Source organism: Molossus molossus, unplaced genomic scaffold, assembly GCF_014108415.1.
Source record: "Molossus molossus isolate mMolMol1 unplaced genomic scaffold, mMolMol1.p scaffold_m16_p_20, whole genome shotgun sequence".
NCBI lineage: Eukaryota > Metazoa > Chordata > Mammalia > Chiroptera > Molossidae > Molossus > Molossus molossus.
In genome coordinates, this window is record NW_023425356.1 from 663,269 (window position 1) to 686,582 (window position 23,314).

The 23,314-nt window shown below is 46.8% G+C and overlaps 2 protein-coding genes and 2 non-coding genes across 5 annotated transcripts; 1 reads left to right on the forward strand and 3 right to left on the reverse strand.

The window, feature by feature from the left end:
• Positions 1 to 1,010: 1,010 nt before the first annotated feature.
• Positions 1,011 to 4,537, reverse strand: HMGN4 (high mobility group nucleosomal binding domain 4). Of its 2 annotated transcripts, none has more exons than XM_036272397.1 (2): positions 4,190 to 4,537; positions 1,011 to 2,225 (listed from the first exon to the last, which is right to left on the reverse strand). In XM_036272397.1, the coding sequence occupies exon 2, from the start codon at positions 2,156 to 2,158 to the stop codon at positions 1,886 to 1,888; it is 273 nt and encodes a 90-aa protein (XP_036128290.1). In that variant the 5' UTR covers positions 2,159 to 2,225; positions 4,190 to 4,537; the 3' UTR covers positions 1,011 to 1,885. The 2 variants fall into 2 exon arrangements, with proteins under 2 accessions (XP_036128290.1, XP_036128291.1); XM_036272398.1 differs by lacking the exon at positions 4,190 to 4,537 and adding an exon at positions 2,925 to 3,085.
• TRNAV-CAC lies at positions 4,433 to 4,505 on the reverse strand. Its single transcript has one exon. It is a non-coding gene; the product is annotated as a tRNA-Val (tRNA).
• Positions 4,538 to 8,586: 4,049 nt separating the features above from the next.
• Positions 8,587 to 8,660, forward strand: TRNAT-AGU. Its single transcript has one exon. It is a non-coding gene; the product is annotated as a tRNA-Thr (tRNA).
• Positions 8,661 to 11,841: 3,181 nt separating this feature from the next.
• Positions 11,842 to 16,862, reverse strand: BTN1A1 (butyrophilin subfamily 1 member A1). Its single transcript, XM_036272340.1, has 7 exons — positions 16,784 to 16,862; positions 16,204 to 16,551; positions 14,467 to 14,748; positions 13,493 to 13,642; positions 12,992 to 13,012; positions 12,853 to 12,879; positions 11,842 to 12,452 (listed from the first exon to the last, which is right to left on the reverse strand). The coding sequence occupies exons 1-7, from the start codon at positions 16,860 to 16,862 to the stop codon at positions 11,842 to 11,844; spliced, it is 1,518 nt and encodes a 505-aa protein (XP_036128233.1).
• Positions 16,863 to 23,314: the final 6,452 nt, after the last annotated feature.

The following is a 23,314-nucleotide window of genomic DNA, read 5'->3' on the forward strand; positions in this document are numbered from 1 at the left end:
TGTTTTGTTCACTGTTGTACCCCTCTCCCACTACCTGGGCACTTGGACAATATCTCACATTAGAAAAAGGGAAAGTGGTAAAAGTTGGTGAAGAAACAATTGTTTGCAAACACAAAACCAATGGTTGGCTATGTAGAAAACCCAGAAGAATATACAAGTATAAAAATTAATGAGAGTTTAGCAAGGTTGCTGAACACAAAAATCAAGTTTCACTAAAAACAATATGTAGTAACTAAAAATACACCATCTAAAATAGAATTAAAAAGCACATATAAAGTCCCTAGGAAATATTAACAAAATAAGACATCTGTGGAGAAAATTATAAAACTTTATTGAAAGACATTTAAAGATCCTAAATAAATGGAGCTATACTAGGTTCATAGATCAAAAGACTGAACGCTATAATTTACAAATTCAATATAAATCCAATAAATTCAAACACTTTTTTGTTTTGTTTGTTTGATTTAGAACTTGTTGGCCTAGCTAAGCATAGCCAAGACACTCCTGAGGAAGAAATATTTGGTGGAGGCGTTGGCAGAGGAGGTTGGATTTGTCCTGAGATATCAAGACTGTTTTCTAGGTACAGTACTCAGGATTGCATAGCACTGCCATGGGTTAGACAAAGTGACAGGTCAGTCAGAATAGGAATCACCATCAGACCCTACTCACCACAGGTATAAATTTGATTTATGAAAGAGCCAGTATCTATCACCAGGGTAATAGATAAACTGTTGTAAATATAGTGTTGGGACAACCTCTTATCCATATGGAAAAAATATTATATTGAACTTTTATTTTATTATTATTTTTTTATCCTCACCTGAGGACATATTTCCTTTTTTTTTTATTTTTTTGTTCAGATAGAGTGGGAGGGGGGAGAGAGAGAAACATCGAGGTGAAAGGGAAACATCGAGTGGCTGCCACCCGCACAACCCAACCAGGGCCGGGGACAAACTGCAACCGAGGTACTTGCCCTTAGCGGGAACCAAACTCGGGTCTCTCTAGACCGCAGGCCAACGCTCTAACCGCTGAGGTAAACCAGCCACGGCTGAACTTTTATTTTTATATGTTTCACAAAAATCAGTTCAGGAAAGACTAAAGATAGATGTGAAAAGCAAAACTATACAACTTTTACAAGGCAGTAAAAATATCTTTATGAGTTTGGGTAGAAAATGATCCCCCTCCCACCACCAATTTGTATTCAACTTTTTCAGACTTAAAAACAAACAAACAAAAAATCAGTTACTTCCAGCAGACTATGGATAACAATCTACAAAATTTTACAACTTCCAAAATCCTTTCTTCAAAAAGTCAATCAAATCTTCTGTTGCTGCGTTGAACAGGAGAAGTTTTCAGAAGGGATAGACATTTTATATGAGGCATGTAAGAGCTTTGCACAGGTCAATTCTGACAGGAAAAAAACCTAAAAGCTGCAGGATTCTCAATAAGATGATCCACAAACTACAAACAGAAATCTTGGCTCCTCTGAGCAACATAATCTCGATGTCATCACCAGAAAGCCTGAGCACTGCTGCCCAACCCAGCAGATTTAGGGGTGCCAAGGCCACAACATAAGTCTAGGTTCCAGGAAGTCAGCTATATGCTGATGGCATCAGGAAAGAAGACATGATGTTTGACTTCCCCATGCTGTAAGTCTTTTGAGCCAACGTGGCTGATGTGTGAATGGAACCAAGAATAATCTTCAAAAACAAGGACAGAAAATCCTATTTTTACTCTATTAGTGATATTTGCCCATTCCAAAAAAGACAACAAAGTGTCTTCTGTGCTAACAACATAACTTTATAATTTTTATAAAATTTGATTTAAGAATATTATTTCAAACAGTAGAGGCATTACAAGTACGGAGCTATGAAAAAAGTCCACTTCACTTGGCATCCCTGGTGCCTTCTGCTTTCTGTGACTGGGCTGTGGTGGCCTCTCGGGTTTTTGCAGTGCTGCTCCCATCCTTGCCAAGGTCTGCTTTCCCCTTTCTTCCTTTGCGCAGCTTCTTCCCCTTCTTTGAAGGGGCCTTTTTAGGCCTGGGTTCTGGTTTTGAAGGAGCAGGCTTAGCAGACAGCCGCGCCGACCTTCTCTGTGGCTCATTCTTCACCTTCACGTTGTCACCTTTAGCGTCTCCTTTTGCTTTTCTCTTGGGCATGGTGGCAGCAGTGCCTGGCAAATGGTTTTTCAGTCCAGGGGGTTCTTATGTCTTCTTCACTCTGCTCCTAAAAAGATATTTTTTAAACAAGACACAACAAGTGTAAACCATAAAGGGAAAGACTGTCAGATTTAACCACATTAAAAATCAAATTTTATTATATTAAAATTAATAATTTTTGTATATCAAAAAGATAGCACAAAACTGTAAAAAGATCATTTATAAGCTGAACAAAGATATTCATAACACATATAACTGATAAAGGATTCATAACACTTATAACTGACAAAAGAATATATAAAGAATTCCTACAGATCCATGAGAAAAGGACACAATTAAAAATTTAAAAATGGGCAAAATGTTAACAAGCACTTCTTAGAATAAGCACATAAAATTTTTTTTTTCCTCTTTCATAGATCTCACCTCTTCCAATACGTACTCCCACCCGACAAACACACGGAAGGCACATTTTAGCTGTATTCTTTTGGTCCCTCGACTGTTACTGAACCGGGGTTTCCGAAAGATAACTCTAACTTGAGTGCTGGTTTCAGTCCCACCCCAAAGTCAGAAGACCTCCCTCCTCTCTCTGCCTCACTTAGGGCGAGACAGGGTCTTAGGGTTGGAGGCAAGACCTGGAAGAAGGTTACTAACACCAGACTTAAGAAAGAAAGAATAAAGTATATAACATAAAAGTAAAATAAAAGCAAATACAAGGCCCAACGAACTACAGGGGCAAGAGGTCGCGTAATGTCAGTCAGTCTCCCACCTTCCAAAAGAAACGTCAGGCCAGGCCGAAGCCTGAGTTTCCATTAGGAGGGTGTGCGGAGCCCAGTGACTCGGCCGTGACGCTAATCTCCGTCTGGCCCCCGGGTCCGGGGACGCACACGAGGGTGCGGTTAGTTCTCCCGAGCGGCGCCTGGACGAGTGGCCGGGAAGCTCGCCGCAGCCCCGGCGTCGGCCCCTCTGATCTCGCACGTTCGTGTCCGGCGTGCAGACCCGCGGCTTCCGCCGTGAAACCGCCTGGCTGGGTGGACGCCGAAGTCCCTGAGCCCCGCCGCCCAGCCCCGCGATTCTGCGCTGTCTCCTGGTAAACTCAGCAGCCGACCAGTGGGCTCGTCTGCCTCGTGCTTCGGTCTCTCGGCTCCTTCCGTGCTGGGGGCCGCGTTGCGCTCACGGCGTTGACCGACCAGGACTGGGACCCGCAAGGCGGGGCAGGGCGGGGTCTCGCGCGCGGAGCCACGGCGTCGAGCGACCTGTCGGCACGTGCACCGGTCGGCGGGGGCTCCCCCGGCTTCCCGGCTGCGGCCCTCGGGTGCAGGGAAGACGAGGGCCCATCCCCGTCCCCGCCCGGCCAGGGCCCTGAGTGGGAGAGGCGGACGGCAAGTAAAATATCTCCGACGAATGGGAACCGAGGGGCCCAGCTGCTGTCCGCTAACAGGGTGACCGAAGCAGGGGCCTAGAGGGAGCACGGAAGGGATTGGCGCACGGCAGCCTGTTGGAACAAACAAAGAGCAGGTCTTTGGGAAAGGAGTGCCCGTCCCTCGTCACAAAGTCCCACTCGTGCCGGGCACTGAGGGAACCTGAGCCACGAGAGCTGAGCACTGGCTCCTGACCCTTAGACGCGGATGGAAACAAGTGACGAAAACGCGTCCGAGACGGGCCCTGAGGCCGATGGCTGGAACAACAAGGCTGTGTCCCCGAACGCGGTGGCCGCCGGCCCGCTGTCCGACACTCAGCGGCCACCCCGGGCGAAGGTCCCGCCGGACACAGGTGGGGCGGCCCCTCTGCTCCCGGAAGCTTCTCCGTCCCTCCACTTGGGAGGTGTCCGCCGCTGACGGGAGGTCAGGCCAAGTGGGGGAAGCCTGGGCTCGGGTGTCCCCTCGGAGGGTGTCCCACTGGTGACACCTCGAGCCGGGGACGGAGGAATCGCTCACCGCGACCTCCCCACAGGGGCTACAATGGGCCACCGACCCCGCCGTCCTTGGTCACGCGGAGCGCGGGACAGGAGGCGCCCCGAGACGCCACACTCACCGAGTGTCCAGGCCGTCCCCTCGCGGGACGGGAGGCCGGAGATCCGTGAGCAGGAAGGCCGCGAGTCGGGGATGCGCTTCCGGGGCTCGGGCCGCGGCGGGCTCCCAGCTCCGCTCCCACGTCAGCACCACGGCCCCGGGCGAGTAAGGCAGGAAAAGGAGGCATGTATTTATGAAGTTTCGAACATTTTTAAAAATTCAGTAAAATCGGTGTTTGAGTAATTCTTTCTACGAGAAAAATACGTGTTTCCGCCCGGTTTCGAACCGGGGACCTTTCGCGTGTGAGGCGAACGTGATAACCACTACACTACGGAAACGCGCTGGGAAGGAGCAAGCGCGGCTCGTAGTTCATTCTTAGATCCCGCCCCTCCCGCCTCAGCGCGCCTGCAGAATCGTGTGCGCCTGCGCGTAAGCCTGGCCCTGTTGTTTATACCGGAAATGACCCGATGGGGGAGAACAAAAGAAAGGCTCTAATCATTGCAAGTGAACTTTCATTAAATTCCTCAACCTGTATTCCTGCACCTTAACTGCTTCCCCTTTGGTGAAAGGTTACTTCACAGCCACCCTTCCTTTGAGAGATCGGTGGGGCGGGCGCCGGGATGCGCTGCCGCCTGCTCTGCAGGAACTTTCTCCTCCACGAGCCCTTCGGTGGTTGGCGGAGAGAAGTAAAACGGAACCGCCCCTGCCGAACCAGCCAGGAGTCAAACCTGGAATCTTCCGACCCGTGGTCAGACGCATTGTCCATTGCGCCACTGGCCCGGGCAGAGAAAGGTGGGCGGCGGCTTTTCTTCATCAAAAATCAGGTGGTGGCGACGTTCTTCCAAAGGCAGGCGGTGGCGCCGTCCCCGCCGGGTCTGCGCGCCTCCCGGGTCAGTGGCCCTGAAAGACCTGCGCCTCTTCTCCCACTCACAGCAGCTCCGAGGCCCTGTGACTGAAAAGGGACTCTGTGATCAACCAGTGGCCGACAACAGCCTCAGGAGGGTCTGCGCGCAAGCCCCCGACTGGGCAGGTCCTGTAGCGAGTCACGCACCAGGTCTATGATTCTTTAGTGAGGAGTTATTTACGCCTTAAGTAAACCCTGTTCATTGTCCTTGTACATCTAGGTTGACACACATTTGAAATACCAGAAGTAACCCTCTCTTTCAGGTCCCTCCGAGGTGTCACCAACCTCCAGGGAGCACATGGTCATGTAATGTCCGGAATCTTGTTTTCTCTCATCTTCCCCCTTTATTCCAAATGCATAAAAGAAGCTACAAAACGGCCATTCTCCAGAGCTTTTGAGATCTGGCTCCTTTGTAACGTCAGTATGGCTCAAATAAATTCATAAACGTTCTTTACAGGTTTGGACGTACTTAGGTCGGGGTTCCTTTTTCTGCCGTGTCCGCAAGGGAAGCAAGCCCAGAGCCTCTGCCCCAGCATCACCTCCCTCCGTCCTGCATCATCTAACCCATATTATGTCTCAATAAATAAAATAATGGTGATGATAGCTTGGAGAAAAACAACGCAAAATCCGGGAAAAGGAATAGAAAAGCCCAGCAGGGAAGGTGTGGACGACAGAGAAATGCAGATATCGGGGAGCAGAGCTATCTGGGACTGGGGTAATCTCCAGGGGAAAGCCTGGAAGCGGGAGTCAACTTGGGCAAATCCAGTAAGGTGAGAAGCCACTGCTCCGTGGATAGGGGCAGCAGACCCGGGACACGACCTCTGGCCTCGCAGGCCTTTATCCGGACTTTGGCTGCTACTTTAGGAAACTGGAAGCGGTTGTAGGGTGGCATGATCAGACTTCTTTGTCTCTTCTCGGGTCGTTAAGACAAAATATTTCAAAAAATTACTAAGCAAGACTGGTAAGCATCCTTACTGGGTGCTACTAAGATCACATTACCTATATCCCAGCACTTGGACACGTTTACAAAGAGCCTCACCAGCTCCCGCGCACACTGGAATGCTCACTTGTTTGCTTTCTCAGGAAGCACAGAAATGACTCTCAAGTGTGTGTTTCAGCCTCTCCATGTTTCTGAGGAGGAAGCATTATCCCCATGCCTGGTGAGCACTGTAAATAGTTGAGGGCTACTAAACAGATGGGGGGAAACTGCCTGACATTGAGAATATATGCATTGAGATTAGAAAATATTTGTATTCAGTTAGTGAGGTTGCAAAAGTCCTTAAGAAAAATGCAGAAGTTCTCGCTCTTGCTAAGGCAGAACAGGGGTCATCTGATCAGGTTTGATACTACTACCGGTAGGAAGTTTAGTGGTTATGGACTCCGTCAGGGTATAATAGTTTCAAATATATATAAAAAAGATAAATCCATAAGATTTCCAAGGTAAACCAATTATCTTAAAATATTTAAAATGTATGGTTTAGTAATATTTGTGCTTTTTTTTTTTTAATGCACAATGCCAGCAGGCGGTCTAATAAATACTGACATTTCAAAATAGTAATGAGCATAATGATATTTTAAGCAATTTGGAACAAGTCAAATTTGTAAAAGAAATTTGTGATTTCTAATAAAAACTGCTGATTTGTTGCCTATATTCATAATGGAAGAAAACACAAAATTTCAGTTATTACTTATTAAGTAGTCACAATACAGTTATATTTTCTCTTCCAAGTTCATGGACTACCCCTTTTCTGGTTTCTCTCCCAAGCACATGTGGAAAATGGCACCGTCTGCCACTCCCACATTTCTTTACATTAAAAAATATATATGGTTGTTTATTATTATTATTATTATTATTATTATTGAATTTTTAAAGAGAGGAAGGGAGAGAGAGCTAGAAACATCTATCTGAGAGAGAAGCATCAATTGGCTGCCCCCTGCACACCCGCCACTGGGGAATGGAGACCGAAACCCAGGCATGTGCCCTGACCAGAAATCAAACCGGGACCTCTCAGTCCATGGGACATGGTCAATCCACTGCACCACACTGAGCAGGCTGTTCCTTTACATTATTGTCAGTGTCTGTGACACAACAATCTGCACCTTCTCCGATTTCAGGTTTGTGGAACAAAATCAACCTGAAGGGCCTTTCCATGGTCCTTGATGGTCATACTGAGAATTGAGTAGAAAATCTAGTTCACTCCCTGATTTCCAGAGTGATCCCTCTAAGTCTCAGCTTTCTCCCAAGACTTGACTCTGGCTTGTTAAACAACTCATTTAACTTCACAGAATTTCTGTGCGAATTTTGACAGCTGCCAGTCACAGGAAAAACCCAAACCAGATACTCCAGCCTCTTTCTGACTGCCACAGTTTGGTCAAACCGTATTAGGTGTGACTGTGCTGTTTATAATTATATTGGTTCCAAACACGCTAATGATATGATGACTTATCTTATAATTTTAAAGAAATGGGTGCTTATTTCATGGAGTTTCAATCAAACTGTGTGTTGAGTTCACTGACTTTCAAATTTTAACAAAAATAAGAAATCTGGCAGAGTCATGCTGCCCCCTACATATCACATATGTAGGCAGAACTAAGTGCCTTATAGTGGGACAGAGAAACCCTTCAAATAGTGAGACAGTTTAGAAGTACTGAAATGTTGGTTTCAACATTATCATCCTGAAAACAAATTTCAAACAAGACAGCCAATCATAATTACAGATTTTATTTGGGAAGATACTTTTACAGCGGTGGTGACAATTTGTAAACTGTTCTGAGTTTCACTAATGTCACTTGCTCAAATTATATTCCCAAGGACAGATTTACCTTACAAAACATAGAATAAGTGGAGAACAGTAACAAATACTCAAGCAATCCTCCATAACAAAGTAGAAATTGTTCTCAATTGTGACTGTTCTCAATTTGACACCTTATCAAAACAGATCTTTTGGACAAGTTTTAGGACAAGGAAGTGTCTTTCCTTCTGTAGCTGCAAAGGAGGGGGGATCACTCTTTTATTTCTTTCCAAGACTAGGTTTTAATTAGGAAACCTTGTATTTCTGAGGTGCAACTCTGGGATCGCATTGGTTAACATTATAAGCTGGACGCAGCAGGTGAAACCCATATTTATGGAAAGACATTGGGGTAAGGAACGGCTGGAATTTTAATTAAAAACCGTGAAATGGAGAACATATAGCCTGCTTCCTGCACGGACCAGTTCTTGGTGCTAGAACTGTTCTGGGGTCAAAGTGTCACACAACCGGGGACGTGTCTTAGTGTGACTGTTGCTGGTCCCCTTCCTTGGTCCTCTGTTCCCGTGCCCACCCGGCGCCGGGAGGGCTCAGCTTTCCCACAGCTGCGCGGTTTCTTAGGTTTGGGGAGGCAACGGGGAAGTTCCTCTTTAGGGTCTGGGGAAACATCTGGGCAGCTCCCGACCCTCGTAGAAAAACAATAAACGCCCAGAACAAAAGCAAAGATCTTCCTCTTTCCCTATCAATTTGGACAGCAGCCGGCGTGCTGGCTCCGTGGCTTAGCTGGTTAAAGCGCCTGTCTAGTAAACAGGAGATCCTGGGTTCGAATCCCAGCGGGGCCTTTTTGTGGTTTTTCCACCCTTTCAACAAAGGGGATGGGTGATCCAAGTGAAACCTTAAAGGTAAATTTTCCCTGTGGGGTTTCACTAAAGTGTTGTACATGGGTCTGAGCATGGACTTTTTAATTATTTTACAAAAAAAATACGGAGATTAATTTGTTCTTTTGAAGAAATTTTTCATCTTTCCTGCTCTTATATTTTTTTCAGCAAGTAAAAAGGAACCAGGGAGAGCAGAAGGCAAAGTCACCAAATTTAAACAACAAGCTACATAACCTCTGATTGTTCTATCTTCTTTCCTGGGAAACTTCCAAAAGGATGCCCTCTCACAGTCTGTAGGCAGGGTTTTCAGAAAGGAATGATGGATAAACGCTCTGTTGAGAAGGCCTGCAGCGCCTCCATCCATAGCAGCCACTGGAGCCCTACCTCACGTATCGCAGGTGTGAGGGACCCAGGTCTCATGCTGCTTGTTCTGAGTTTATCTAGCTGTACATTGAAGACTGGTGGACTTTTCTGAATAGATGTTATATTGCAATAAATTGGTTTTAAAAGATTTTTTAAAAAGAAAAAAGTATGAGTTGGTTCTGTGTCTACGAAACCCAGCAAAGGGGGCGCTTGACACCTGGCTTTCACCACAGCAACTTCCATAAACACAGCTGGACGGTTTCTGAAATCTCGGCAGCACTAATTCTGCCTCTGGTGATGAAGATAGGCTCTGGCAAACCATTTGGCAAGGAGACTGTTCTTCTTTTTTAGAAGATTCAGAAATAAAGCCAGAATTACCAGAATAATTTCCCCCAGGCACTGGCACCTGGCACCCACTGGAAAGGGCACCTCAAGGCACATCTGATAAGGTCTTTCTCAGAGTGCCTTGTGCCCAAAGGCTGGAGCTGGGGAAAGGGAGAACACAGATGTTTCCCAAGAATCAGTCACTTGTTCAGTACTTTGTCTGGTGACCATTTTCCTTGAAGAGGAAAAAGGAAGGGGGAGGGGAGTCAAAGAGCGATTGAATCTATGACCGGGTTTCTTTCTATTCTCAGCGAGGGGTTCCTCTAGCAGCCTGTCTATTCTGGGGGAGGTTTCACATACACGTTTCAGGATACACATTACATGTTAAACCAGCAAAGCAAGTGCCTGTGGCTCCCCAGTATTTTTAAGAACGTCTGGGCTTTCTTTTCCTTCGACTTTCTGGAAGCACAAATTGAACACAAACGAATCTTGTTAAAGCAGGGACAAATCGTGTTCTTCTCACAGGGACAGTGTGGGTGGGTGGCATGCAAAGGGCAGTGTGGGGTGAGTAGTGTTTGAGGCAGGATGGGGAAAGGACACTGGAGACTCACGTTCTGTCCCTTTGGGCAGCAGAGCTGGTTGAATTGTGTTAAGTTCAGAGCCTCTGGCAAGGTGATTGTTCCTGATCCTCACTTGGCAATGCAGGGAAAGCAGGCGGCTCACAAGAGCCTTCAACAGGAGCTTCCAAAGATCACCCAATTTTGTTTGTTTGCTACCCAATTGCAAGGCATTACCATTACAATTTTCCCAAACACTTCCTCATCCTGGAAAAGTACTGTTAAAATTTCAATATGCGGCTTCACTCACCTGCACCAGGAATATAACATTCTTAGTGGTGAAAAATGTTATATCACCACTAAAACAGGTGCTGAGGGCGGGCAGCCAGTGGCACTGTGGCCTTTTTGTGAGTGTCCGGATCCTCATGGGAAAGTAGCCCTGTGCCATCTGCCTTGGTGAGTCCATTGCCATCTGGCCTGGGATGGGTCTTGGGTAAATAGAAATGCCTGCTTGGCAAGCAGCATTCTCATGAAGGCTTCTTTCCTCAGTTTTTGTTAGAGTTCCACTTGTTGCAAAAAGACAGGAAGGTACAGATGTTGCTTTCGGCAATCAGACAGACTTATTTATTAAGTTAAGAACATAGGCGACATCTATCCTGAACAGTGGAAAAATACAATCCAAGTGGGAGATGTGAGCATGGGTACATTTGCGGCCTATTCATCAGACAAGCCACCGGCATAAGAAAAATGCAAATACAGACAGGAGCAATCAGGTTAGCTGTGCTGAGCAGAGATATGGCATTCAGGGGACCCAAGGAGTGGCACCTGGTAGGAAGGCCGCAGGGAGAGAGGGTGCACAGGGCATTTGTGTGGAATTAGGTGGCAGTTGGTGCTAATTGAAGGTGTGTTTGAGGGGTTAAACAGGATGTTGGGATGAAGGCTGAGGGGACATGAGGCTGAGACATTGCTGATGAAGTGATGATATCACTGAGGATGATTCCTGGAAATACCTCTGAAATAGAGAGAGTCTAGAGCATAAGGGGGAAGAGAAGTGGAAACTATGGAGCCCGCAAAATGATGTGGAATGACCCTCAGGCAAGGGCGCTACAAGCCAGTGCAGAGAGGAACAGGGTCTGAGACACAGCTGTGCACACAGCTTTGAGTTCTATCTAAAATTCTTTGTTCTGTTCACCTTGTGTCTGACACCCTGGCCCTGCTTACGGCATCTCTTCTCTACTCTTTCTTATCTTTGCTCTGATCCCATGGCAGTAGGACCAGTTTCCTCCACCCGGTAGGAAAGGCTTAGGAACCTGGAGATATTGTCCCTAACACTCTAGGGGAAGACCAGCTGGTTTTCACTGGCCTAGGGTCACCTCAATTTCCTCCATCAATGATCCCTTCAGGTTTCTTTATGGGGTTTCAGCCTTGGGTCTTCTGTTTTCAGAACCCTTTGGGGTTTCTGCTTGCCTATTCCTCTGCATACCCCTAGTCTGGACACCAGAATGTTTTGGTAATAATCCCATGACTTCCTAACCCCATCGTGATCCCTGAGCTGTCTTTTGAGTTTGTTCAAGTTCTTCCCTTTAGCATTTGGCCTCAAAGGGTAGGAGAACAGAACTAGTTCAAGAGTCATCTCCCTGGTCCCTGAATGTTGGTACAGAAACAGATGAGGAAGGTCCTACACCGCACACTCTAGCAGCAGCAACACAACCTTCCCAGGACTAACTCATGCCTACTAACAAGAAGCGGTGGGAGATGGGTGAAGCACAGCTGAAGCCTCAGGGGGTGGCAGCAGATAGGGGTTAGAGCAAAGGGAAAGAGGTAAGCTGGGATTGTCCTGAAGGTGCCTCTTGGCTGGGCTGGGTAGAGATTAGTTTAGAATGAAGTATGTCTCTGTCCCCTTAGGCAGCATCCTCCCCCATGGGGGACAGTGGGATCTCCTTGGAAGGGTCCTTGGCATCAGCAACTACTGTGACTCCCTCAAGCTCATCAGTGATCGGGCAGATGGTCAGGGGCTTTTTACCACAGGACCATAAGCAGAAGAAGGGTCGGAGGCGGGCAGAGAAAGAGGCATTGGAGAAAGTGTAGATATGGGACCCATCAGTCATATTGTAGAAGGCGATGTTTCCTGATTCATAGTCCAGAAAAACCCCAACCCGGCGGGGTGGTCCTGCTAGGGGGAGAGGAGTCCGCATGGGGGTGAGTGCCCAGTACCCATTTCCATACAGCTCCACAGCCCAGAACCCATTCTTGGGAATTATGGGGTCAAATCCTTTCTTTGTCACATCCTCCCTACACACTCCAATTGCCCAGTCGGTCCTGTCTCCCACCTCCACCTCCCAGTAATGTTTCCCCGAAGTGAAGGCCTCCCGACCCAACACACAAGGCCAGGAGTCAAATCTCTCTGGCTTCTCAGGCAGTTGCTGACGTGCATCTTCCAGCCGGACAGATTTGGAATCCTCATACAGAACCAGGTGGGGGTGGGCGGTATCTGGATCCAGAGTCACATCAACTAGAGACGGAGAGGAAGTGGGTCTGAGCATGAGTGAACATGAGAGGCTGCAAGATCTGTTCTTCCTCCTCCAAAGAAATAGGAGCTGACAGGTCTCCTCCGAGGAGAGCTGATTGGTCTGCTCGGCTGTCACTTCCCCTCTTTCATCAACAGCCACAGGGTAATGTGTGAGCTGACCACCCCCAGTGCCTAATGCCCTGTGTCGGATGGGGCTTGTCTCCTAGCCATCTCCCAAGGGCCCGCTATTGCCTCAAGGAAAAGTTGATGCCATTTGCCATCATCTTTCCCCTCTCTATCCTCATCACTAAAATGTGTTGGTGCTTTTATTTCCAAGTGTGGTAGGACTTTGAATCCCTGGGAGGTGAGCCTCAGAGCCCTTGAGAAACTGAGAGTCACTGACCTGCATGCAGTGAAGACTTTCTCCACTCTGCAATGAGACAGACATAGAGACAGGCATTGACAAATGTTATAAAAAAAAAAAAAAGAGAGAGGGACAGAAAATCTTGAGGGTGAAATAATGATAAGAAGACAGAACTTACTGAGCTCTTCCAGCAGTTTCTCTGGAAAACAAGCAGAAATAACTAATGACCTTCTTTAGTGGACATGACAGGAGGGACAAAAGTGGTGTGAGAAACACACAAAGGAGTAACTATTAAATCACAGCTGCTCAGTTACTGAAACATTATCAGTAATGAAGAATAAAAATTGTTTGTTTTCTAAGAAATATGCAGGAAGTTCCTACTGGCTTGGGATCAGATCTTTAATCATTACTGGGAAACTGATAAAAGTGAGAATAGAGCCTCAGGTGAGCAGTGAGTCATCATCAGGTCTAATACCTGTCAGAGCTGGTTCTGACTCTTCCTGGACCCAAACCTCTGCTCTTGTTCCCACTGAGGGTCAGGAACTTCAGGAGCCTTAAAATCCCTCTGGCTTTGAGAATTCTAGAGTCAAATATCTTCCATTGGCAGTTATCCTAAAGGACTGAACCCAACCTCACTTGGAAACACTCCTGACAAGTAGCCTGGGATTCTGTGACTTACCTGTAGAGTTCAATTCATCCTTCCTCTGTCTGGACCGTTCCTTGTATAGTCTCCAGGTGAAAAATATGGACCCGATAGTGAGAATTCCTAGGACCATTAAGATGACAGCCACAGCCACCATCCAGGGGGTCAGCCGTGGGAAGAAGGGAGCTAAAACAAAGTCCCCCCACATGAACATTTGTTGAGAAATGTTGAGAAAGTCCACTCCTCTTCTGGTTCCAAAGGGACTCAGAAGAGGGGATGACCTGGACCTCTCTCATTTCTCCCCTGGAGAAAACAGTCCTTCCAATGTCAGAAGGCTTTTCAGAAAATAAAATTTTTGATCTTAGGTAAGAAAGAGAGAGAAAGAGAGGGGTGAAGATGAACAAGAATCATTTTGGGACAGAACCTGTGAAATAAAGAAAAAAATGGACTAATTTATGTTGTTATGGAAATTCCTCCTTAATGATCAATGGAGGATCTGAGCCAAGGGGATGAGGAAAGTAGATCAGGAAGGATAAACATCGCCTCTGTGTTCGCCAGCGCAGCCCTCAATGACCAAAGGATAAGGAACAGTTTCCGCCTGGACTAGAGGTAGTGTGTGGGGAACAGTGAGATTTGCTTTCCTGAGGACCCTGGTGGAGCTCTGGTCTGGGATGTGGAGGAGAAAGGGGATGAGGGTGGAAACGGGAGAGCTTAATCTTGTTTACTCAATGAGAGTCTTTGGATCAGGAAGGCCTCCAGAAACAAAGTTCTCGATCTAAAATATATCTCCTAAGATGGAAAATCTGGAATTTATTTGAGGTCTAGGTACTGTTTATGCCTTCAGAACCTTTATTCTTCAAGTGAAATTGGTGGGGCTCTTTCAAGTCAGTGGGCAAAAATTTAGCTGGTGAAAGTAGACCCCTCTGCTATGAGGTCAGAATGTGCGGGTGTCCTCTGTGATGTGGCCCTGAGGCTGTGTCAAATAAGACCACAGTGTTGGTTTCACTGACCTGGTATGGAAATTTCTACTTCTTTCTCCTGACCAAGAAGAACATTCTGAATACAGCAGGACACATTCTTCATGGAGGTGTCCCTGATGATCACTGAAGCTGCCACAGAGAACAGGCCTTCTTCATCAGGATTCTTGGACTCTGACATAGACGAAAGCTTCTCTCCTGCGGGTGTTCTCCAGTGCACCTGGGGCTCTGGGTACCATCTCGCTGAAGTGCACTCCAGCCGGGTCTCTCCATTGTCTTGAACTTCTATATGGATATGAGGATCAGAGCCCAGGGCTGTGGAGAGAGAAGCTTGTTTTACTCCTTCAGTGGATACACTTCTGGGAGTCTTATAATCACAAGGTTACATAGTTTGAGAATGAAAAGCACAAGAAGGACAAGGAATGAGGTGGACCCCCCTCCATTATTTCATTACACAAGGAAACTGAGGTATCAATAAAAGGAATTTTATCATCTCATCAGAGAGGGATGCCATGCTGAAGGTTAGTGGTTGAAATGTGGACAGGAGTTTGATGGGTAGACATGGGGTGCCTGTGCAGTGTGCAGAAACACCAAGATCAATGGCTGGTGATGATCAGTGATCTAGGCGGGGAGCTGCAGAGCTGAGAGGGAGCTCTGTGGTTGGAAGTGTTATGAGAAGACTTTGGGAAGGAGGCAAATGAGGACTGACTAAAGGTAAATAGAGAAGGAGTATCCTTGAGGAGAAAGAGCTGGTTGGAGATCCTTTGCACTGAGATCATAGCTGATGTTTTACGTTTCTTTGACCTGTGATGCTTATTCAGAACATTTCTTAAATGATTTCTACCTCATTTCCCTCAAACAATTATGTCTTCACATAAATCAACATCTGCTCTTCTGGTCTCTTCAAGCTAATTATTTTATTCTACTTCCACAGAGTACAGAAAACACCAAGTTACAGAGAAGAGTCCTTAAGCACATGCCCATAACTACTGGTTTAAATTCAAGTTTGTGGGTATATGTGAGAACATGTATTCTTCTCATGGAAACAACTGCCACTTTCAGCAGATTCTCTAAGAGCCCGTCACTCATAAAAGTGGGTAGGACAGATTTATGGTATCATATCATTAGGGTTTTGTAATACACATTTAGGATAATTCCCTAAAAATGAAATGTGAGTTACACATGATAATGCCACAGGGCATAGCTGTTATGAAGCAGGGACCCTGATTTCACCCCAAATTTTTGCACTTTATCTTTACTTGAATATATACATGAAGCGCAATATGTTTGTATATCATATATTCTAGAGCAGCCTGAGCTACAGTAATATCTTACAAGTGTAGAAGGTTTTTAGAGTTGACAGTTTCTCATATATTGTCTAATTATATTTCAGTCTTGCAAAATCTTGTTGGATTTTGCTCCCCCTGTTTTTACAGTAGACGCAACATGAATGTTAGGTCTGAGACCGGATCAAGTACATAGGGTGTATTAATAGTGTTATAGAGACATTATGTCTTAAATGGATTTAATAAAATGAGGAAATGTTTACCCTAAAACCCAGAGGAAAGGGCCACAGATGCGTGAAATCAATGTCTACAAGACGGAATTCGCGGGGCTCCTTGCACTCTCGGGCCAACCCTTCCCACTCATCCTTCGTCCAGGCCTGCCAACCCCTCCAGCCTGAGGGACTCCAGGAACGTCAGTGTGTGCAAAGGCAGTCCACAGGAAGACAGACAGCAGGAGTCGGAGGAAGGCAACCTCGGTACTCACCGGCCACCTTCAGGCGCACGCTGGCCTCTCCGTGGTTGTCGCCCTGCCTGAGTAAGCAGCGGTACACCCCGCTGTCCGAGACCTGGACGCCGCGGATCCTGAGAGCCACGCGGCCCTGGGAGAGGCCGTCCTGCACCAGCGCGGCCCTGCCCCGGTAGCGGGCCATCTGCTCCGCGTCCTGCGCGTGCCCGTCACGGTGCACCAGCACGGCGGAGGACTCGTGCCCCCGCAGCCACCGCAGCTCCATGTGCGACAGGCTCACGTTCGGGGACAGGTGGCAGGGCAGCTCCGCGTCTTCACCCACGATGGCCAGGATGGAATCCGGGGGCCCGACCACGTCGAAGTGAGCTGCCAGAAACCAGGACGGTCAGACCCGATGGGGACTTGGGGCTGAGGATTGACCCAGGTCCAGCTCCTCGCCGACGGGCAGCGTCTTTGCCACTATTCCTCTTACTCCTGGGACAACCCAACAGAGTCCATCTGGGACCCAGTGGTAGCCCCCAGGGAGAACCAAATGGGATCATTTAGGTTTATTGAGAAAATCGCAGCCATGCAGGCCAGAGGCAAAGGGGAGACCCACCTGAATCCAGCCAGGGCAGCTGGAGAAGCATGAGAGTGAGCACACACCCACAGAGGCAGGGGCTGGGGAAGACGGCCATGTCTCACCTCTGCTGAACTTTGTCAGGAGCCAGCCTAGGAGACAAAGAACAGTTCTTTCCCACTGGGAGGGCACCAGTCCTCGCACAGAGGCCTCCCCACAGCAGCCAGCGCAGACGTCCAGTCCAGTTGACCACTCACCCTCAGTTGAGCATGTAAAAAGCAGCAAAAGGACCCCAAACCTTGAGAATTAGGAGCCGAGAACTGTGACGCACAGTGCCCATTAATGGGGTGCTTATAAATGAACAAATCTTAGAGCCCCTGTCCTAAAAGAAACCCTCTTCTTTCAAATACAGTAATTTGGTATGTGCTTTTAGCAATGATGATAAAGATAGTGATAAAAGCAGGGATGGAGTCCTGAGGAATGAAGTGGAGGAGAAAGAGGCAATGTTGGGGGCAAGAAATGAGCTGAGGAGAGTAAGGGCTTGACTTGCAGAGGGCGTGAGGCCAGAGGGAGAGGAACTGCATCCCGACTGGGAAGAATCACAGGCACTGACCTGGCTGTTGGAGGAAAAGGCACCGACCAGCCACTGCTACCAAATGAGAAGGCTGGTGGTGGCCCCAGAGGCAAAGTTAAAGCCAGCAGGAGAAGGAAGGGGGAAGTGCTCTCAGGAACACCTGCCCCTGTCCTGAAGTATTTACTCTGGAAAAGAAGTTCTCCAGCAAGGTGGAGGGCCTGTGGATTTGTGGTCTGCTGCTCAGAAAACTGTTCTATGCTGATGGGTTTGGCTAAATAATGGGATAGAGTGAAAAAGGAAAGGGGTCACGAAAACCCTCAGATGAGATACGAGGCCTCAGTTCTTTTATCTCTAAAATAGGACTACTTTTAATAACCTTATTCAGAGAAGTGTTGGGAGGGTTACATGAGGTTAAGCATGTAAAGCATGCAGTAGGGACTTAGAAGAGGGAGGGAGGGTAAATTGTGTTTTTTAATTATTTATGTGGGTTGAGAATTAAAGGGAGGCTGTGAGATACATGTGTGTGATTCTGTTTTCAGGCCTCCAGTGTCACTTCCCTGGGAACAATTAATGAGACTTGCAATCCTCATTTGAGGCTAAACCTCTTATTGTTATGGCAAATATTATTTATTTACTTAATTTTTATCTTTATTGTTGAATGTATTACAGATGTTCCTCATTTTTCTTCCATTGACCCCCTCCTCCCCACTCCCGCCCCCCTCCCGCCTTTTCCCACACTATTGTCTGTGTCCATTGGTTATGCATATAAGTTCTTTGGTTTATTTCTTCCCACCCCCAACCCCCTTCCCTTTGAGGTTTGTCAGTCTAGCAATGAATTTGTTCTTCTTAATCCCCTCACCTTTTTCACCCATTCCCCCAACCCCCCTCCCATCTGGCAACCAACAAAATGTTCTCTGTTTCTATGAGAATGTTTCTGTTCTGCCTGTTCATTTTGTTTGTAGATTCCATTGTTGATAGATATGTATTCATTGCCATTTTGTTTGTTCATATATTTTATATTTTTCTTCAGAAAGACCCTTCAATATTTCATATAATAATGGTTTGGTGGTGATGAACTCCTTTAACTTTTTCTTATCTGGAAAACTCTTTATATGGCCATCGATTATAAATGACAGCTTTGCAGGATAGAGTAATCTTGGTTGTAGGTTCTTGCTTTTCAACACTCTGAATATTTCTTGCCACTACCTTCTGGCCTGCAAAGTTTCTTATGAGAAATCAGCTGACAGTCTTATGGGAACTCTCTTGTAGGTAACTAAATGCTTTTCTCTTGTTGCTTTTAAGATTCTCTCCTTTTCTTGAACCTTTTGTATTTTGATGATGATGTGTCTTGGTGTGGGACTCTTGGGTTCATCTTGTTTGGGACTCTCTGTGCTTCCTGGACTTGTATGTCTGTTTTCTTCACCAAGTTAGGGAAGTTTTCTGCCATTATTGTTTCAAATAGGTTTTTTATTTCTTGTTCTCTCTCTTCTCCTTCTGGCACCCCCAAGATGCAAATGTTGGCATGCTTGAAGTTGTCCCAGAGGCTCCTTACACTATCATCATTTTTTTTTTTTCTTTTTTTCTTTTTGCTGTTCTGATTGGGTGTTTTTTGCTTCCTTATATTCCAAATCGATGGTTTGCTTCTTGGCTTTACCTACTCTACTATTGAATTTGTGTAAATTATTCTTTATTTCAGTTAGTGCCTCCTTCATTTCTGACTGTGCATCCTTCATTTCTGACTGGTCCTTTTTTATGCTCTTGAGGCCCTCACTAAGTTCATTGAGGTTCTCACTAAGTTCACTGAGCATCCTTATAAGCAGTATTTTGAACTCAGCATCTGTTAGGTTGCTTATCTCTATTTTGCTCAGTTCTTTTCCTGCGGTTTTGTTCTGTTCTTTCATTTGGGACCTGCTTCTTTGTCTCCTCATTTTGGCTGCCTCCCTGTTTGTTTCTATGTATTACTTAAGGAGAAGTATGGGGCTAGCTGAGACCAGATGCTGCTTGTTTGAAATAATTTAGGAAAATTCAGGATCCAAGACAGGCCAATCCTATGGTTAAGCAACTGGCAACAGCTTGGGTGGGCCTGAAAGTTGGGTGGGGAGGGGCCTCAGGGAATCACCAGGGCGGGGCTACCAGTGTGAGCCAGGTTGCTGGAGTCCCAGATGTGGCAGCTCTCTGCCGCCCCAGGAAAGGACTCACCAAAGGAACAAAGGCCTTTGACAGCACATTTGTCCCGGAGAAAGCCCCCTCTCCAGCCCTCGCTCCAGTGCCAAACAGCTCAGTTCTTCCCTGTGTGTCTCTGGCGCCCCTCGAGCTGCCTCCCCTCCGAGCTTAGAGGGAGAGAGTCCGATAAGTCCGTGCGCGGGCCCTTTAAGGAGCTGCCTGGGGCTCCAGCCGCCTCAGCCTCCCTGAGCCTCAGTTCCTGCTGGTTTTCCAGCCAGAAATGATGGGGATTCTCTTCCTGGCACTGGAACCCTGAGCGGGGCACCTGGTGTGGGACGGGGACCCCTCAGTCCTCATGGAGGACCTTCCCAGCCGAGGTGTCCTCCTGATTTTTATCCCTACAGTGGGTGTGGGCCCAGCCCATCCCCTCCGCCCCTCCTACCAGTCTGGATGTGGCTACTGCTTTAATTCCGTAGTTGTAGGACTTCCATTCAGCTCGATTTCAGGCGGTTTTGAATGATGGTTGTTCTGTAGTTCAGTTGTAACTTTGATGTGGTTGTGGGAGGACGCAATACCGCCACCATCCTGACCGGAAGTCCCCTATGGCAAACATTTTAAATATGGAAAATATTGTTTAGAAGTAGCAATCACCCATAACGTCACTAACATGATAACCTATACTCACATTTTAGCATATTTCCTCCCATTCTTTATTTTATGCTCATGCACATCAAAAACCAGAATGATAAGGCTTTAACATAATTCAAAACATGGTTAACAGCTATGTGATATCATATTGTAGGTTCTTATAGTTCCCAAGATTGTGGGACATCTTGGTGTGTGTGTGTGTGTGTGTGTGTGTGTGTTTGCCTATTATAAATAGTGCACTTTACACATAGTCTTTGTCCACATCTTTGGTAACTTCCCGGTACACTTCCCAGTAAATTCCCAGACACAGATTCATCAAGTTAAAGGGTACGAGCATGTGGCCAAAGTTTCTTCCTGAAACGCTGAATTTACCTCACTATCAATGGGAATGTCCTTCTCACCGAATCCCTGCCTGCATGGCTGAGATGAATCGAGTGATCACCATACCATGCATTCACATGACAGTGAGGCTGCTCACTTTTCATAGTATCCACTAAATATATTCTGCAAGTGAGCTCTGCAGTCGAATTGGTTATTTGTTTCCTAGATGCATTCTGGCACTGTTTCTTATCCACTTGTATGAGTTTTTTACAAATTAAAGATGTCAGCCCTGGCCGGTTTGGCTCAGCGGTTAGAGCATCGGCCTGCGGTCCAGAGAGACCCAGGTTCGGTTCCCGTTAAGGGCACGTACCTCGGTTGCAGTTTGTCCCCGGCCCTGGTCGGTCGTGCGGGTGGCAGCCACTCGATGTGTTCCTTTCATGTCAATGTTTCTCTCTCTCTCTCTCTCTCTCTCTCTCTCTCTCTGTTCCTCTCTCTCCCTCCCACTCTACCTGAACAAAAAATGGAAAAATGTCCTCGGGTGAGGATAAAAAACAAACAAACAAACAAAAAACAAATTAAAGATATCAGTTCTGTATTATATTTGTGGCAAAAATCCTTCATCACCAGTTTGTTCTTAGACTTTTAATTGGGGCTATCGATAAGACCAAACAAAAGATTGCTCCACTAGACTAGGAGAATGACTTTCCCTAAGCAAATCTGAACATGTCACTTTTTCCTTAAAAATCTCTACATATCTCCTTAGTGACCCCAACACTAAGGTCAGGCACCTTAATCAGGTCAAGAAAATGCTGTAGGATCTAGTGTTCTGCTTCCTTCTACCCCTCCATTTTCTCCAACAGCCTTTACACCCGCTGGCAGAATTTGGGTGCAGATGTGGTTGTCTCAACCCACAACACCCTCTGGGTCCTTAAGATGGTAGTAGTGTCTCCACCCTTTCCCAGCTGCTGGCTTTCCCTCTCCCTTGCCCTGAAGAGGGCTCTGGCTCACAGTTTTGGGTTTGTCTGTTTTGCATGTGGCTAAGTCAAGCTAAGCCAAAGGACTGGGTGAAGGACTGTAGTCTGTGACTGCTACTGAGCTGTGTGGCTTGCCCTGCTGCTCTTTCCTGGGGAACACACTGTTGGCACTTTGGTAATATGAGATAGGACCCAATGATATGTCAACAGTGTGACACATCATTCCCCTATTTACCAAGCTCACGTTGGATTTATGGGCACTGTACACCATACAGTTTGTATAGGTAAAGAGCGGGCGGGGCAGTGAGGAGAAGCCCTGCCAGTGTGGCTCAGTGGTTGAGCGTTGACCCATGCACCACGAGGTCATGCAGGAGGTGGCCAATTGATGTTCTCTCTCATTGATGTTTCTATCTCTCTCTCTCTCTCTAAAAAAAAATCAATAAAGGAGTGAGGAGGCCTGGAGAGGGTGGTGCAGGGCAGAAGAGGGATGAGTTGGAGTGGTGGAGGTGAAATATACCCTGGGGTAACGTTGAGTGGAGGCATTCTGAGTCATATTCCTGGAAATGCTATTGAAATGGAGAGTTCCTGGAATAAATAAAAGGGGCAGATGGGAACTTAGAGAAGCCAATGAAGTGAAGTTGGAATGAACAAAGGAGAGACAGGAGAATGCAGGGGAGGCCCAGGGAGTCTGAAGCACTCTGAGTTCTCCCCAGAATCTACCCCAGTGTGGCCTCTCCCTGTCACCTGGTGAGGAAATCCCTCCAAGCAGGTCTACACTCACCCTCTGGAGAACATGCTCTAGAAAACATGAGCACAGATTTTAGGAGTTGTAGGAGCAGGCCATAAATTCATTTGCCTGATTTTCCTCTTGTCATATTTGTCACTCTTCTTCTCTTATCAACCTGGTCCTAGTTAGAGTGCCCCCAAAAGCATACCCTGAGACAGACATGAAGGCAATTAACTTAACTGGTATGTGGTCCCAGAAAACACTGTGGGAAAATGAGGAAATGAGACAGGGAGGAGCCAATACACAGTGTGATGAGACCTGGATACTATGTGGGCACCTGGGGCTCAGTCCTGCTGGGGACTCTGAGAGATGATGTGGAACTGGAGGACACGCAATTCAGAATTGTCACTGAGGGATGAGAGTACAGAAGGATTTATCCACCATCCAGGTCCTCACTGGCTGCGGATATCCTAGGATGAACACCTACAGGTGAGGCTGCATGTTTGTGTGTGTGTGTGTGTGTGTGTGTGTGTGTGTGAGAGAGAGAGAGAGAGAGAGAGAGAGAGGGAGGGAGATTGAGAGGAGAGGAGAAGAGAGACTAAGAGGCAGTGAGTGTGGAATTCAGAAGGCATCTCTTTGTCTCCAAAGAAATAAGACACCATGCTAGAAATTGTCAGTATCCTCAGAAAATCTCTTTGACTGTGCTGGTCTTCATAGCCAGCCCCTGGCTCCTACACCTCCTCCCTCATACCTACCTATTTTCCTATTTTCTAATCATCAGCAATAGATGAATGAGCCTTCAGGTTACTTAGGGAAGGAGAATTAGGTGAGCCAGTCTCAGTCACAATCCAAGATACCTGTTGTCTCTGAAGGCAATTTATCACCATCTCTCTTCTCCATTCTCACCACTAAGATGCTGTCAGTGTTTTTCATTTGTGTGTATCCTGAGACTTTGTATCCATCTGGCGGGGGTGGGGGGAGTTTGGGTGGGGGTGGGGTTGGATCTTGTTGTAACCCAGGAGAATCAACCTCACTGGGACACAGTAGTTTTGAATATTAGGAGCTTTATTACCTGCGCAGGGACTGCAGCCAACCTTCGCAGAGGAGAACTGCAGCCTCCAGCTCAGGGGAGGGCTGCTTATATAGGACAGCGGTCATTCAAG